This window comes from Castor canadensis, chromosome 4 (genome assembly GCF_047511655.1).
Source record: "Castor canadensis chromosome 4, mCasCan1.hap1v2, whole genome shotgun sequence".
Taxonomy (NCBI): Eukaryota; Metazoa; Chordata; class Mammalia; order Rodentia; family Castoridae; genus Castor; species Castor canadensis.
This window is the reverse complement of record NC_133389.1, coordinates 14,357,465-14,372,500: the sequence shown is the minus strand read 5'-3', so window position 1 is coordinate 14,372,500 and position 15,036 is coordinate 14,357,465. Positions and strand designations below refer to the sequence as shown.

The 15,036-nt window shown below is 37.6% G+C and overlaps 1 protein-coding gene across 1 annotated transcript in view; it reads left to right on the top strand.

Annotated features, from left to right (window-relative positions):
- The window catches only part of Serpinb10 (serpin family B member 10), an 18,317-nt gene extending 10,353 nt beyond the window's left edge, over positions 1 to 7,964 (top strand). The window contains exons 6-8 of the mRNA XM_020174691.2: positions 30 to 172; positions 4,621 to 4,776; positions 6,919 to 7,964. Of these exons, the coding sequence (XP_020030280.1) occupies positions 30 to 172; positions 4,621 to 4,776; positions 6,919 to 7,323 (704 nt within the window). The 3' untranslated portion in view covers positions 7,324 to 7,964. The remainder of the gene's footprint in view (positions 1 to 29; positions 173 to 4,620; positions 4,777 to 6,918) is intronic.
- Positions 7,965 to 15,036: the final 7,072 nt, after the last annotated feature.

Here is a 15,036-nt window from a genome sequence, read left to right as displayed (position 1 = left end):
ATTTGAAACCTGTCCTTTTACTCTTGTAGGTAAAATCCCGAATCTCCTACCTGATGACGCTGTGGACTCCATGACCAGGATGGTTCTGGTGAATGCCCTTTACTTTAAAGGAATCTGGGAACATCAATTCTTGGTGCAAAACACCACAGAAAAGCCTTTTAGAATAAATAAGGTAAAAACCTCAATTTTCGTATGACACTGTAAAATGAATTCTGTTTTATATTCACTCTTCTTTCTGATTTTATGTTCCTATAAACTATGGCTCTTATTAGGGAAGGGATAGCCGGGCTGAAGGTCTGGGTTCTATACTTTTTGTTTGTTTTTAGTTTGAGACAGGGTCTTGCTATGTAACCCACTCTGGTCTTGAACTCATGCTCTTCCTGCCTCAGCCTCATGAGTGCTGGGGTTACAGAGGTGCTCTGCCATACCTGGCTTTAACTTTTTCACCTCCATTTCTCTCATCATTCTTTTAGGCTGAATTCTTTTGCTGCTTCCAATGCATGTAATGTTCAAACATAGCTAGCCACAATACCTCCTTCATTCTAGAGCTCAGGCTAATAAGCTCCATTCTGAGTTCCTAGGAAGGGACTTGGTTGGCCAAGGCTTATTGCAGTGTAGGTCAGGGGTGGGCCATATTGCACAAACAGTGCTGTTGAAGACTTATTGCTATAACTGTGTAGATGTGTGCAACAGGCATCTCTCAAACAGTGAGATTAGGATGGGGAAGTAACAAAATACATAATCCAGTAGGCTAATGAAAAATGAGCTGGATAGTTATCTAAGTTCACATATTCACAAAGAATTTTTAGTTGCAAATGATATAAAAGCATTCCAAACTAGCCCCAGCAAAAAGAGAATTAGCATTATATAACTGAGGGGAACTGGAAAGTCCAGAAGTGAGCAGTTTCTAGAGTCTTGAACATATTTTCAACTGTGGTGGTATCAGTATTTTGGATTTTTGCCCTTCTAAAAGGTGTGTTTATTTTGGGGCTCTCTAATGACATATGATTGAGCATATGTCTTTTTCTGTCTTCCTCTTCCTCTACTTTTTCCCTCTACCATCTAGTTGTCACCCTCATTCTCTAATATAAAGATGGAATCTGTCCATATCTCCAGGGAATATATTTGCCCCATACTTAACCTTCTAGCTCCACAATCCAAATAGACACAGAAAGTCTTTGCTATTGGCTCTAACATCACAATCTGAATAGGATTCTGGCTGGTGCCATTCTTGTGCTCCCCTGGAAATAGTCATTGTATCCTGGAGGGTTCCAATCCATGGCCACCATGTTGGCATAAGGATGGGGTCTTGTGATATTCAGCTCCAAGTAGAATGGATAAATAAGATGTGCACAACATCTGGATTGTAGGCTTTGTTTGGCAGTTGGCTTTATTTAAGAATATTTTATTTCATAGTATTTTTTAATGTTTAGAAAAATTGTTCAGGAATTCTAGATCCCTCTTGTGCCTCCCTTTTAACATACATAAAGTTTCCCTTATTATTAACATCTTGTGTTAATGTGGTATAATTTTATAGTTGATTAGCTGATATTGATACATTATTATTAACTAAAATCCATAGTTTACATTTAGGTTCACTGTTGGTGTCCAGTTCTTTTGGTTTTGATGAATCCATAGTGTCATATAGCCACCATTACAGTATCATTCAGAGTAGCTTCACTGCACTAAATGTCCTGTACTCCTTTATTTATTCCTCCCCCAAGTCCCTGGTGATCACTGATCCATTTATTGATGACAGGTATTTTCTTTTCTAGAATGTTATGTAGTTGGAATCATATAGTAAGTAGACTTTTCACTTTGCTTTTTTCATTCAGCAACATGCATTTAAGTTCCTTGATGTATTTTCGCCACATGGTAGATCTTTCTGTTTTGTTGCTAAATAACACTCTGTTACACAGATGTTCCACAGTTTACCTATCCACCTGTTGAAGCACATCCTTCCAGTCTGGGGTAATAAAAATGAAGAAAGCTGCTGTAAACTCTTGTGTTCGAGTTTTGTGTGGACACACATTTTTAAAACATTTGGGTAAAGCCCTAAATACACAATTGCTGGATTATATGATAAATTATAGTTAGCTTAGTAAAACAGTGCCAAATTGTCTTCTAAAGTGGCTATCCCATTTTGCATTCCCACTGCAATGAATGACAGTTCTTGTTGCTTCACATTTTTGCCAGTATGTGGTAGTATCAGTAGTTTGGATTTTTGCCCTTCTAAAAGGTGTGTTTAATTTGGAGCTCCCTAATGACATATGATTGAGGATTTTTCATAAGCTACATGCTTCTTTGGTGACATATCTTTCAGATCTTTTTTCAATTTTTAAAATTTGATTATTTTATTATCATTGAATTTTAATAATTCTTTGTATACTTTAACACCAGTCCTCTATCAGATATGTGTTTTGCAATTATTTTCTCCTGGTCTATTTCTTGTTTTTTATTCTCATAGTTTTTAATGATGTCAAAATATTTTCTTAAATATTTGTAAGTGAAATCTTCATTATTCAGTTTCTGAATAATTAGCATTTATATAGTCTGTATAATATTATATATATATTTTAAATTTTGGGTAAGTCTATTTTGCTATGGCATATAAAGGTTGCCACAATAGTGTTAGAGGCATCCTATATCTCTTATTGATGATATCTCTCAAAGTTTACTTTCTTGTCACTAGATGGGAGATGGTGGCTCAGTAGTCAAACATTCATCTTCATTGCTCAAGACACTCGGTGTAACCCCTTACTCCATTTATGGAGAGGAGACTCAACTACTAAAGCTATCAGTTGATAGACCACAACCTTCAGGTTATAGCAATCCATAATGAAGAGCAATAACTGCCACTGCTCCAGTATGTTTAGAGGAATCTAGGAGCAGAGATGAATTTTCATGATCTAGGAAGATCTTAGTTAATAAGAGTGGTAATGAAAAGGAGATAGGGAGGATAACTCTAATGACTAAAAGAATGTGTATGATTTTATAAGGTGGAAAGGATGGCAGGTAAACTTAGAGAATGGGTTAAGGAGATAATAATGTGAGATAGATAGAAGAAATCTAGTTAATACTGCATTGACCGAGAGAGGAGGAAGATAGATGGAGAAAGTTAAACAGACAAGCAAAATAACCAAAAGACTATGTGGTGACCCAATTACCTGCTAAAAGGATAGGTGGAAAAGGAGTATGGAGGTGGGAATGCCATCTCGTGTAGGCTGTTGGGGTCTGGGCCGTTAACCTACAGGCCCCACACAATTCCTGCTAAATGTATAGCTTCTCCTCCCAAATTCCTGCCAACTCCGTGTGTTGCTGTGGTCTGTACCTGGGTAGTCCTCTCCTGGGTGTTAAGCAGCCACCCTGTTCCATCCACTGCTAAGGTGCAGGCCCCTGCGATTTCTTAGAGAAAGTTGCGACTGTGTGATTGGAAGCAGTGGCCAGTACAACCTGGGTGTTGTGGATTTGGGGAGCCGGTAAAATAATTTACCTAGGCAAAGAGTGGGAGAAAGCAAAGATTTATTAGGCCATTAAGAGAAGAGACAAAGGTGGATGGGTACACAAAAGAGCTTGAGGGCTGGGGCAGTGTTTGTGGTTTTATACCTCAAGTTAGACCTCTTTTGATTGGCTGTTTCTATTTTTTGTGGCCCTTACTGATTGTTTGTCTCTTCCTGTGATCATGGTTTGAATTTCTCCCTCATAGGAACATCTTTGTTTTATTTGGGCCTCCCAGGGCCCATCTATTCCTTGGTATTCCTTTGTCTGCCATGTTTCCTTAAAATGAGAGCCTTCTCCACACTGAGGGCTCCATCTTTTGAATCCATGGGGTTTGGATTTCGGTGGGTTTGCTGTCTGCCACTTCTTATTGTTTCTCTGCTGCATTAAAGTCTGTGCCTAAGATGAGCTGGTTCTGCATCCGCAGCTCTCCATGGATCCTTGCTGCCTGTGGTTACAGCTGTTGTTCCTCTCTCATGGGCTGTTGATGGAATCAGAACAATTTTGCCACCAGCACTAACTTTCTTAGCAGTTCTGCAGGGAATTAGGTGTGAGACTAGCTATTCAATAAAGTATGCCTCCAAGGAAGAATGCCCGGGGATATCACTTCACCATCTTGCTTCTTCCTGTTGGTGACATTCAGTAGAATTTCCAAAAAAGCAAGGTTTATATAACTTTATTTAGCATTTTGCAAAGGATTGATAATTTCACCAATGTCCCAAACAAGTGGGGACCTATGGTGATTAAGAATTAAGAATAGCTGGGCTCTGGTGGCATACCCCTGATCGTGGCTACTTGGCAGGCTAAGATGGGAAGGATAGTGGTTGGAGGCCAACCTGGGCAAAAAATTTTTTTCTCAATGGCAAAAAGCTGGATATATTGGCACATGCCTTTTATCCCAGTGTGGGCTGGAAGGGTAAACTAGGATCTTGGGCAAACAAGGAGACATTAGCTCCAAAATACCCAGAGCAAAAACTGCTGGGTGCTTGGTTCAAACAGTAAAGTACCTCTAAAAAGTGTGAAGCCCTGAGTTCAAACCTCAGTACAGCCCTCCCCCCCAAAAAATAATTAGGTGATTTGGTGGATCACCTTTTCAATGACTTTGCTACTTGCTTTTTGTAGACTACGAGCAAACCTGTGCAAATGATGTCTATGAAAGAGAAACTTCACATTTTTCATATTGAGAAGCCACAAGTCATAGGCCTTCAACTCTACTATAAAAGCCGTGACCTCAGTTTGCTTGTACTACTGCCTGAAGATGTTAGTGGACTAGAACAGGTAACTCTGTCTGAGAAGAAGATAAATTCTGTATTTGCCACTTCTGTGATGTATAGGGAAACACATAAGGACATGACCTCTGTGTTTCTTCTTCTGTAGAGGAAGCAATCAGCCAACATACTTTGATCATTATGTATTTTACCTTCAAACATCACTTAAACATTGTAAAAGTCTGTAAATATGATATTACTCGTATACTTGATATTGATATTACTGTTCCTCAGAATGATTAAATAATCTATAGACACCTCTAGCATGGGGTGGTCACACAAACAGCCGCATGTGCAATAGATAAGGATACTCTATCAGTCACAAAGCTATGTGGATTGATGATAAAAATCTTTCAGTTGGTTTAGTTCTTCTCGTTATAGTAGAACCTATGTAATTTAAGATTAATATTTTTTGGTGGTGCTGAGGATTAAACCTAATGACTCATGCATTGTAAGACTACACTCTACCACTGAGCTATGCCCCCAGCCCAAGATCAAGCTTTTTTTAATAATCACTTGCATATGTATGTATATACACATCTATCTGTCTATCTATCTATCTATCTATCTATCTATTATCTATATGTATATGTGTATATATATATATATATATATATATGAGAGAGAAAGAGAGAGAGAGAGAGAATGTATCATGCCTATTTTCTTACATTCTTTTCAGTAAACAACCTTCAGGAGGAAAAGCCTGTACCAGTACCATCTTCATGTATTATCTTAGCTGTGTATCAACTAAATTTCTATTGAGCCTAACATAATTGTGGTCAGATCTTGCTTCTGGAAACTTGCATGCCTAAATGGAGCACTAACTTCTAATGTAATAGATGGCCTTTCATTTTTGCACAGTGTCTAATTTTTTGTATGTGCCAGACTCATAATACTTGTTTCTACGAACCTAGATTTCCAGTTTCTAAAATTTGTGAAACTGGTGAGGATGGTAAAAATAAGATCAGTGCGGCCCAAGAGTCAGTACAGTCACAGCCTAAGATAAGGCTTCTTCCTAAGAGTGTAGGGTCCTGAGCTGAAAATACTGTCACATTGTTAACATGCATCCTTTTTAAGTTTGTATAAAGGATTGTGTAAATGTATGAAGTTGTATAAATGTATAAACAGCTTTGATGTAAAAAACTCTCAAAGTAGCAAAAGTATGCACTTTGAAACAAATATGTCATTTAAAAACTCAAATCTAAATACATGTATAAAAGTATACATCTGTATGTCCATAGATACACACAAATATATGCATACATATGTATTTATTACTAATTTTTAAAAAAATATTAAGAGGAGTAAAAGCATCCTTATACTTACTATAAAATTTACTCCTAATATTTGGAGGTTTTCTTTTCTTTTTCGGGGATGATGTGTTCGTTTATAGTACTATCCTATATAATGAAAAAACTTTATTTTATCCTAGATTTTGTTCTCAAAGAACTCTCCCACAATGAGAAGACTAACATTTTGTGTCATATATTAGTTTTATCATTGTGGCAACCAAATACCTGATAGAAACAACTTAAGGAAGGAAAGATTTATTTTGCTCATGGTTTCAGAGATTTCAGCCCATCTTGATGGGTGGGGAGGGCATGGCAGAGCAGAGAATGTCACATCATGGCAGATAAGAAGCAGAGCAGTAACAGGAAGGGGCCAGGACAAAATACAGCCCCCAAGGACATTTCCTGCCCCCATCATGACAAACTTCCTCCAACTAGGCCCTACTTCCATAGTTCCACCACCTCCCAATAGCATCTCTGGAAAGATGGTAACAGACATAGCCAAAGGTGTTCTTTATTGATCTCCTAGGCACATCTTAACTCTCATGTTGAAATCAAGATTAAGGATCACATGCCCTGGCATGTAACTTGTACTAGAGTATGTAATTATACTTTAGATCAGCATTTTTATTTATATTTGATATATTTGAGTATATAGTTGATGTATTCTATCATAGAAGTACTTCCATTTTAAAAGTCTATTTCTCCTCCATCCTGAAAGCAATTAATCTGCAAGACAGATTATGCAGATCAACAGTATGAAGGTTCTCATTACATAACCAAAGGATTTCTGAATGTGTCTGTTTTGTTACCTGGGTAAAAGGAGTGGTATTATTGATTCTTGTTTGGTTCCAATCTTGCAGCTGGAAAAGACCATCACCTATGAGAAGCTGAATGAGTGGACCAGTGAAGACATGATGGAATTGTATGAAGTGCAGCTGCACCTGCCCAAGTTCAAGCTGGAAGAGAGTTATGATCTCAAATCAACCCTGAGCAGTATGGGGATGAGCGATGCCTTTAACCAGAGCAAAGCCGATTTTTCCAGAATGTCTTTGGTGAGAAACCTATTTCTGTCCAATGTTTTCCACAAGGCTTTTGTGGAAATAAATGAACAAGGTACAGAGGCTGCAGCTGGCACTGGGAGTGAGGTGGGTTTTCGGATTAAGCTCCCTTCCATTGAATTCAATGCAGATCACCCATTCCTCTTCCTCATCAGGCACAACAAAAGCAATAGCATTCTCTTTTATGGAAGGTTCTCCTCCCCCTAAGTCCTGCATCATTCATCTAACAGTATGAAAAATGCACCATAAGATGGAAAAGCACAATTATCATAATACATTTGTGGTCTAGACCTTTTTCACTTTTGAATATTTGGAAATAAATCTGAAAATAATGCTTTCTGGTGACCCTTTCATGTCTGTACAGCTAGAGAGGATGAAAATTTTGAGTTTTACCACATAAAGATTTTGTCTTATTGTGACTTATTTACATTAAAGAAATACTGCTATTCAGTTGAATGCCTTATAGTAGTTACTTATCTTTAATTGTCACTTATCTTTCACATTCACCAGTTAGTGTAGAAAAATCTTTAAAAGAACAATGTGATACTCGTAAATGAGAAATTTCTGGAAAAAAAATTTTAACGGCTCCTGAAATACCACTGTAAAATTAACTCTGCTTCCTGCTGGCAATTTTAAAGAATAACTTATATTGACATTAATGAAAAAAACAATGAAACCTGTAACAGCATACCAATTTTTGTGTCATAGTTTTGACAAATGTACCCAGATAATGTAAAATGTTAACATTAGGGGACACTGTGTTAGGTGCATGTGGGAATTCTCTGTATTGTTTTTGCAATTATTCTGTGTATCTAAAATTATTCCAAATAAAAGCTTTATTAAAAATAGTTACTTTCTGTAAAAATTTATGCACACTAACAACCCTACTTTTAAAGTTCTTAGAGCTAGCATAAATTTCTCATTTATATGAATATGTATTCTATTAGTTATAAGAACACATTTTAATAATATTAAAATCTACAGAAAATTGGCTCTTTTTCTAATTTCTTTTATACTCTATGATGCCTTAAAGCACAACTGATTTTTGATAGTTTCATCAACCGTTATTCTAATTTGAGATCTTCTTGGTATGTCTTCTATGTTCACCTAATAAAATGAACAATTGGAACTGATAAACAGTATATAAATTAGTATAAGAAAAATCTCTTTTCTGGATAAAATCTTGATCCTGCATTGTAGAATAGATACTGTGCAGAAGTTGTAATATATGTGGCCTTGTGTCATGTCTTCATGAAACATTGTTTCCATCTGTAATATGCCACATTTAATAACAATGAAGAAATCCTTTGTGAGTGTGTTCTAGTAGGTTAAAAGTACTTAAATACTGTCTGTCATTGAGAATTCCAAAAAAAGTAGGCAGCAAGTTAATTATGAGTTTGGAAGCCAGATTAAATGTAAACTAGCATAGCACTCTTTCAGAGACAGACAATCAGAAAATAATAAACCTAATATATTTCAAACAAACAGGAAGAACAGGAGAAAGTTGATCCTAGAAACCTCCGAACAGTAAGACTTATGCAGGCAGTCATTAATTTAATTAAATTTAACACTTTGTTAAAAGTGTTTACTTTGTGCTGAATAAAACCACACCATGGGCCTGGTCTCCTAGCATCATGGAGTTCACACACTACTTGGGAGGCAGACTTAAAGTGGGAATTAGTGCAAAGAATGATTATAAAATAAATTGCAGTAATTTTGGAGACGTGTGTGTGTGTGTGTGTGTGTGTGTGTGTTTTAAATGAAGAGGCTTTAAGCAGGGAACTTTGCAGGTATACCTGTTACTCTCCACTAGGGCAAATGTAGACAGCTCATCTTTTCAGAAGAGTTGCAAACTTTAGGAGAAGCAAACAATCATAGTCTGTTAACTTCATTTATTCTCAAGCAAAACTAAAATATTTTAGGGAAGCATCTGAGGTGATTATTTATTTTGAAGAACTCCCTTTGTAAATAGTATGCCCATTTATGTAAACTATAGACCTTCAATATATACATATTTTAATGCACACACAGGTATCTTGTAGGGAATGCAACGCATTTTACTCCTTGCTTTCTATAACTCTGAGTTACTTGTAACTTGACGTGTGTCACTCTTACATTTCTAGAATATAGCTGATGAGAACTGTCCTCTGGGTTAAGCCTGGAATGGAATAGGAACCATATCTTTGCAGAATTGAAAACAGCATGGAAAAGTGTAAGGAGTGATATCACCAGGATGGTAGAGTAGGAAAAAAATGGGTTTCACTCTCTGCCACATATACACACAAAAAAATGACAACCATCCAGTGGCAAAATTACTACCAGATATCCCAGAACTTAAAACAAAGGCTGTAACATCTTTGGGTCACACAGCAGAGAAAAATCCTGGAGCTGAGGGCAAGAAGAATACATACCTCTGACTGTGAGTCCTCTTCCCCAGCTGAACTGAGAAGGGCTATGAAGTTCCCCGGGTCTGTAAGTCACAGTTGCTTGACTAGAAGAAGGGCTACCAGGGCAAGTGGCCCATCTTTCCTCTCCACATTGGGTTCCTGCCTCACCTCCTGGGAAGTGTGGCCAAGGACTGAAACTGATTGCTGGGTTGGAAACTCCTGGAGCTAAGTAAAGACCAAAAGAAATCTGGTGACTCTCCGACAAGGGAAGCACCATATCTGAGAGGTTTCATAACCACCAGCCATACTGCAAGAGACAGCTAAACTGATACTCCAGGACAGAGTCCAGGCCCCCTTCCCACACAGTCTAGGTGCATCCATGGGGTCCCCTTCAGGGCCATTTAACTGGAACAAAATTTTACTTTGCAAGACCTGCAGCAACCTGGGCTTGGGCTGCCATCTTGTGTCTAAATGAGGAATTGACTCAGACCTAAGGGAATAAGGTGGTCCAGAGTAAAACTGCATAAACAGGCATAACCTTAAAAAGACAGACACAAACTAAGTTAGATGGTGAAGACTTGAATAAAGACCAAACTCTTCAATGCATCCATAAAATCAACAGCAGAGGCTGGAGATGTAGTTTTGTGGTAAAATGTCTCATTCTTTTCCCTACCTCCACCGTCCTAGGTCTGCCCCACTGCTAAATGACCTGCCTCTGTAAACAGCACTTCAAATCATTTGTTCCCTCCTGAATATTGACTGGAAGGTCCTTCTTGATAAGCTTACATACAAAATGGGAGACCTATTCAAAAATACTAAACAGCAGCCAATAACAGACACAAGAGAAAGTGAGAAGGACTTTCAGAGAGATGACAAGTAGTAAGCCTATATTCGAGGTTCTGCAGGGAATTAGAAGAGAAGGCTGTAAAAAGGAATTACAGGAAATAAGAAAGATATTTTGGAAATTAAATTAAAAAACAGTAGAAAGTTTGAAAGATAAAACCATAGACATTGTACTATTGAGACTTCATTGCTGTTGCTTGTGGCTTCAAACCTTACAGTCCATGGTTATCTGACTCTATTGTTTCTGGGCCTAGAGTGAGACAAAACATAAGGGTGAAAGAGCAAGGCGGAGCACAGTGGTTCACCTCATGGCAGGTAGGCAGCAGAGCAGCAATAAGAAGGGGACAGAGCCAAGATATAGCCATCAAAGGCATACCCCCAGCGATGTACTTCCTCAAAGTAGGCCCCACCTTCCACACTTCCACCACTTCCCAATAGACTATTCAAATATTGAATCCATCAATGGATTAAATCATTAAGTCACAGCCCTCTTGATTTAATCATCTCTGAACAGCCCTCACAGACATGCCAGAGGTGGGCTTTACTAACCTCCTAGGATAGTAATGCAAGAAAGTTGGCAATCAATATTGACCATCACAGGTATTTCCCAGGAAACTGATCCTAATATTAAAGTGATTGAAATTTGATAGAGGAAAAATTACAGTAGGAAGTTGGAGACTGGGTGACAAAAGTTCTTGCTGGTCCCTCCTACAGTGAGCAGTACTGCCCTTCACAAACTATTTTTCAAATATATTCTGAGATTGACATGACCTGAAGAGAGCTGGAAAGTTCCAGAGGAGATGATCAACCCAAGTATTCTAGTGTCTAACCAATAAGAAGCACAGAAAAAGAAAACCGTTATCCTGGGGAAATTAACAAAGAAGTGTCATAAGAAATCTTGAATTGTTGGATTAAAAGGACCCACCAAGTACTCAGTAAAATGATGAACTGAACCTGTAGGACACATTCATGGTGGTATTTCAGAATATCAGGGACACTGGTAAGATTTCATAAGCTTCCAAAGAGTGGGGGAAGATAAAGGAAAGATGGTGCTGGAATCTGCTTGTCATCAGCTTCTTACTGGCAAAACTGAAGGATGCACAGCAATGAAGCAATGCTTTAGGACTTTGAAGGTAAAAGGATTTGCAACTTAGAGTGTAGACTACCACACAATCAATAATATATACTGTTAGAGTGAAGATATTTTTAGGTTTGTAAGAAATCACTTTGTGTGTTCTGTCTTTGAAAGTTTTGCTCCATCAAAACAAGGGATTAAGCCATGAAGCAGAAAAAATACTGGTGTTGAAAGCAAAGAACACTGGCACGGAGCTATCTCAGATGAGACAGCTATGCAGCACCTGAAAAGAGTGATGGATTCAGAAAAGCATAGTTTCGATAATGTGACTGATAAACAGGACTTGAAAACACAATAGATTTAGGAAGCGAAGAGCAATGCACTTGCCTTCCAGTGAAATATGTCTTAGAAAAGAAAGGTGAATACAATCTTAAATGCTGGTCCAATACATAGCATGATATATTTGGGACTTAAATTATCTATCCCAGTTTTGTCACTAGTATGGCCTAATAATAGCAAAACTATTTTGGGTCGGTACCATCATTCATATGGACCCTGTCTCAGGGAGCATGAAACCAGATCAATGTCCTGATTTCTAGTTTAGCATTTTCCACCTAGCCTGTTTCTTCCTATGGAATTGAAGGCAACATCTATCTGTGTTAGTCATATTTTTGTAACTGTAACAATGTATCTGAGATAAAAACCTTAAAAAGAGGACAGTTTTATTTTGGTGCAAGGCTTCAGAAGATTCAGGTCATCATCACTTGGCACCAATGATTTGGGCCTGAGGTGAGAGTGAACATCACTGCAGAGAGTGCGAGGTTGGAGAAAAGCTGCTCACCTTATGTCCAGAAGGAAAAAAGGAAGAAGAGGTCAGAGGAGAAAGGGAAAAAAAAAAGAGATGGGGAGATTAGAAACAAGATATAGACCCCAAGGTCATGCTTCAGAAGATCTACTCCCTTCAACTAAGAACTTAGAGGCAGAAAGACACCAAGCAATTTTTTGAAGATCATGAGCATAGTAAATCTCAGAATTTGTGTTCAAAACCACTGGCTCACAATTTACTCTAATATTATACTGAAAGAGAAGTATAAAATCCTGCAGTATAAAAACAAATTCTGAGAAAGAGAATGAAATGTTTAGCTGCAAGCAGTTTGAACAAAAGATAGGAAAAGTCCCATGATGTATGACAAAGAAATTATTTCTCTATTTAATTTCCACCATATTTTCTGCATTTATATGACATAATGGAGATATTCATTGACATCATTATTATTTCACAGACTATACTAACTAAATATAGTTTGAACTTTTTGGAGAGTTGATCATTTTCTAAAATATTTACAATGGTAACCAGTTGCCATATGTCGTTATGAACATTTAATGTGATTAATTAAATTTAAATAAAGTTAAATGTTTAGTTCCTTAGGTGGTAACCTCATTTCTGCAATGTCCAGAATGGCACCACATAAAGCTATTGAGCATCAGCAATGATCACAGTAATTTCTGACACAGAGGGCTGGTCTAGCACTACATATTTTTCTACATGCTTTATGGAATAACAGACCCTGGCTGTTCTAAATTGAAGAGGCAGTCATATAGTATTTGGTATGTGAAGCCTCACTCAACAAATTCAGTTGTTTTCAGGACTGACAGATTCTTTGCTTATTACATCATGAAGTCTTTTTTTTTTAAACCAGACAATTTTTAAGGAAGTTTTAAGTTAACAGAAAAATTGAGTAGAAGATACACGAGTAGTCTCTCTTCCACTGATAACATCCCCCTTCAAAGTGGTACATTTTTTATGACTCATAAGACTTTACTGAAACCTTATCACTAAAGTACATAGTTTATATTAAAGTTCAGCTTTGATATTCTCTGGGTGAGGGCAAATGTATACTGACATCTGTCAATCATTACAGTGGCAGAGATTGGCCTAAATATCTTCTCTATTCCTCCTATTCTACCCATACCCAACACCTGACATCAGAGATTTTTTTTTTTTTTTGAGACAAGGTCTTACTGGCCTTGAACACAGGATCCTCTTGACTCAGCCACCCAAGTTCTAGGATTACAGGCCCTACTGCCACACTCAACTCACTGGTCTTTTAAATGTCTATCATTTTGCCTTTTCCAGACTGGTACACAGTTGGTACATAATACATAGCCTTTTCCAATTGACTTCTTCCACTTAGTAATATACATTTCAGTTTCTTTCCTATGATTTCATGGCTTGACAGCTCATTTCTTGTTAGTGCTTATGTTGGACAGCTCCCACCTCTGTGACAACATACCTGAGAAAAACAGTTTAGATGAAGGAAAGATTGATTTTGTCTAGTGATTTCAGAGGATTCAGTCCATGGTGGACTGGCTTCTTTGTATGGGCTTGGGGTGAGGGAGAACTCAGAGGTGGGAGAATAAGACTGAGTAGGCCACTCACTACATGTCTGACAGGAGAGAAAGAGACAGGAAGGTGCCAAGGACATGATACACCTTCAAAGACATGCTTCCGGTGACATACTTTCTCCAACCAGGCCTATATCTTAGCAGTGCATTTAGGACTGAATTCATTGATGAATTAACCCATTGATGAACTTGGCACCCTTATGATCCAGTCTCAGTAGTGGTGGGGACCACCACTGGGGACTAAGCCTTCAACACATGAGCCTTTGGACAATTGTTCATATCCAAGACATAGCCATGCTGAATGATGTTCTATTTTCTGGATATATCCTGTATATTTATACATAAATTATTGAAGGTCATCTTTGTTGTTTCCAGCATGGGTAAACATGGGAAAACTGCTATAAGTATACATGTTTTTTGCAAGTTCTTTTGGGTAAATACCAAGGAGTAAGATTACTGGATGATATAGCAATGGTATTTTTAGTTCTCTTGGAAAGTGCCAGATATCTTCCAAGGTGGCTGTAACCATTTTGCATTCCCACAAACTATGAATGAGAGTTCCTTTTGCTTCACATTTTCACCAACATGGTGCTGTCAGTAGTTCACTTATAGTAAGTTCAAAGTATTTTTAAATGTCTTGGGATTTCTTCTTGGATCTGCTTGTTATATGGAGGTATGTTGCTAGATATATGATGTATTTGGGGATTTACAGTTGTTTTTCTTTTACTGATTTCTAGTGTAATTCTACTGTGGTCTTAGAGCAGGCACAACATGATTTTTATCATTTTATTTATTAAAGGTGTATTTTATGGCCCAGAATATTTTCTCTCAGGGCGAGCATTGCATGTGAGCTTAAGAGGAATATATGTTCTTCTCTCTTTGGATACAAGTGATGAAAAGATGACAATTATATCTGGTTAATTGACAGTATTGTCAAGCTCAATTTTGTCCTCACTAATTTTGTGCCTGCTGAATCTGTCCATGTCTGATACAGGAGTGTTGAAGTCTCCAATTATAATAGAGGACTCATCTATTTCCTTTGTCATTTTGTCAGTTTTTGCCTTATGCATTTCATGCTCTGTTATTAGGTGCATACACGTTAAGGATTGCTGTGTCTTTATGGAGAGCTCATGGAGCCATTTGAATTATCTCATTGATATTATCAACCCTTTGAAATTCAGCAGTTCATGAAAATAATTTAATAATCCT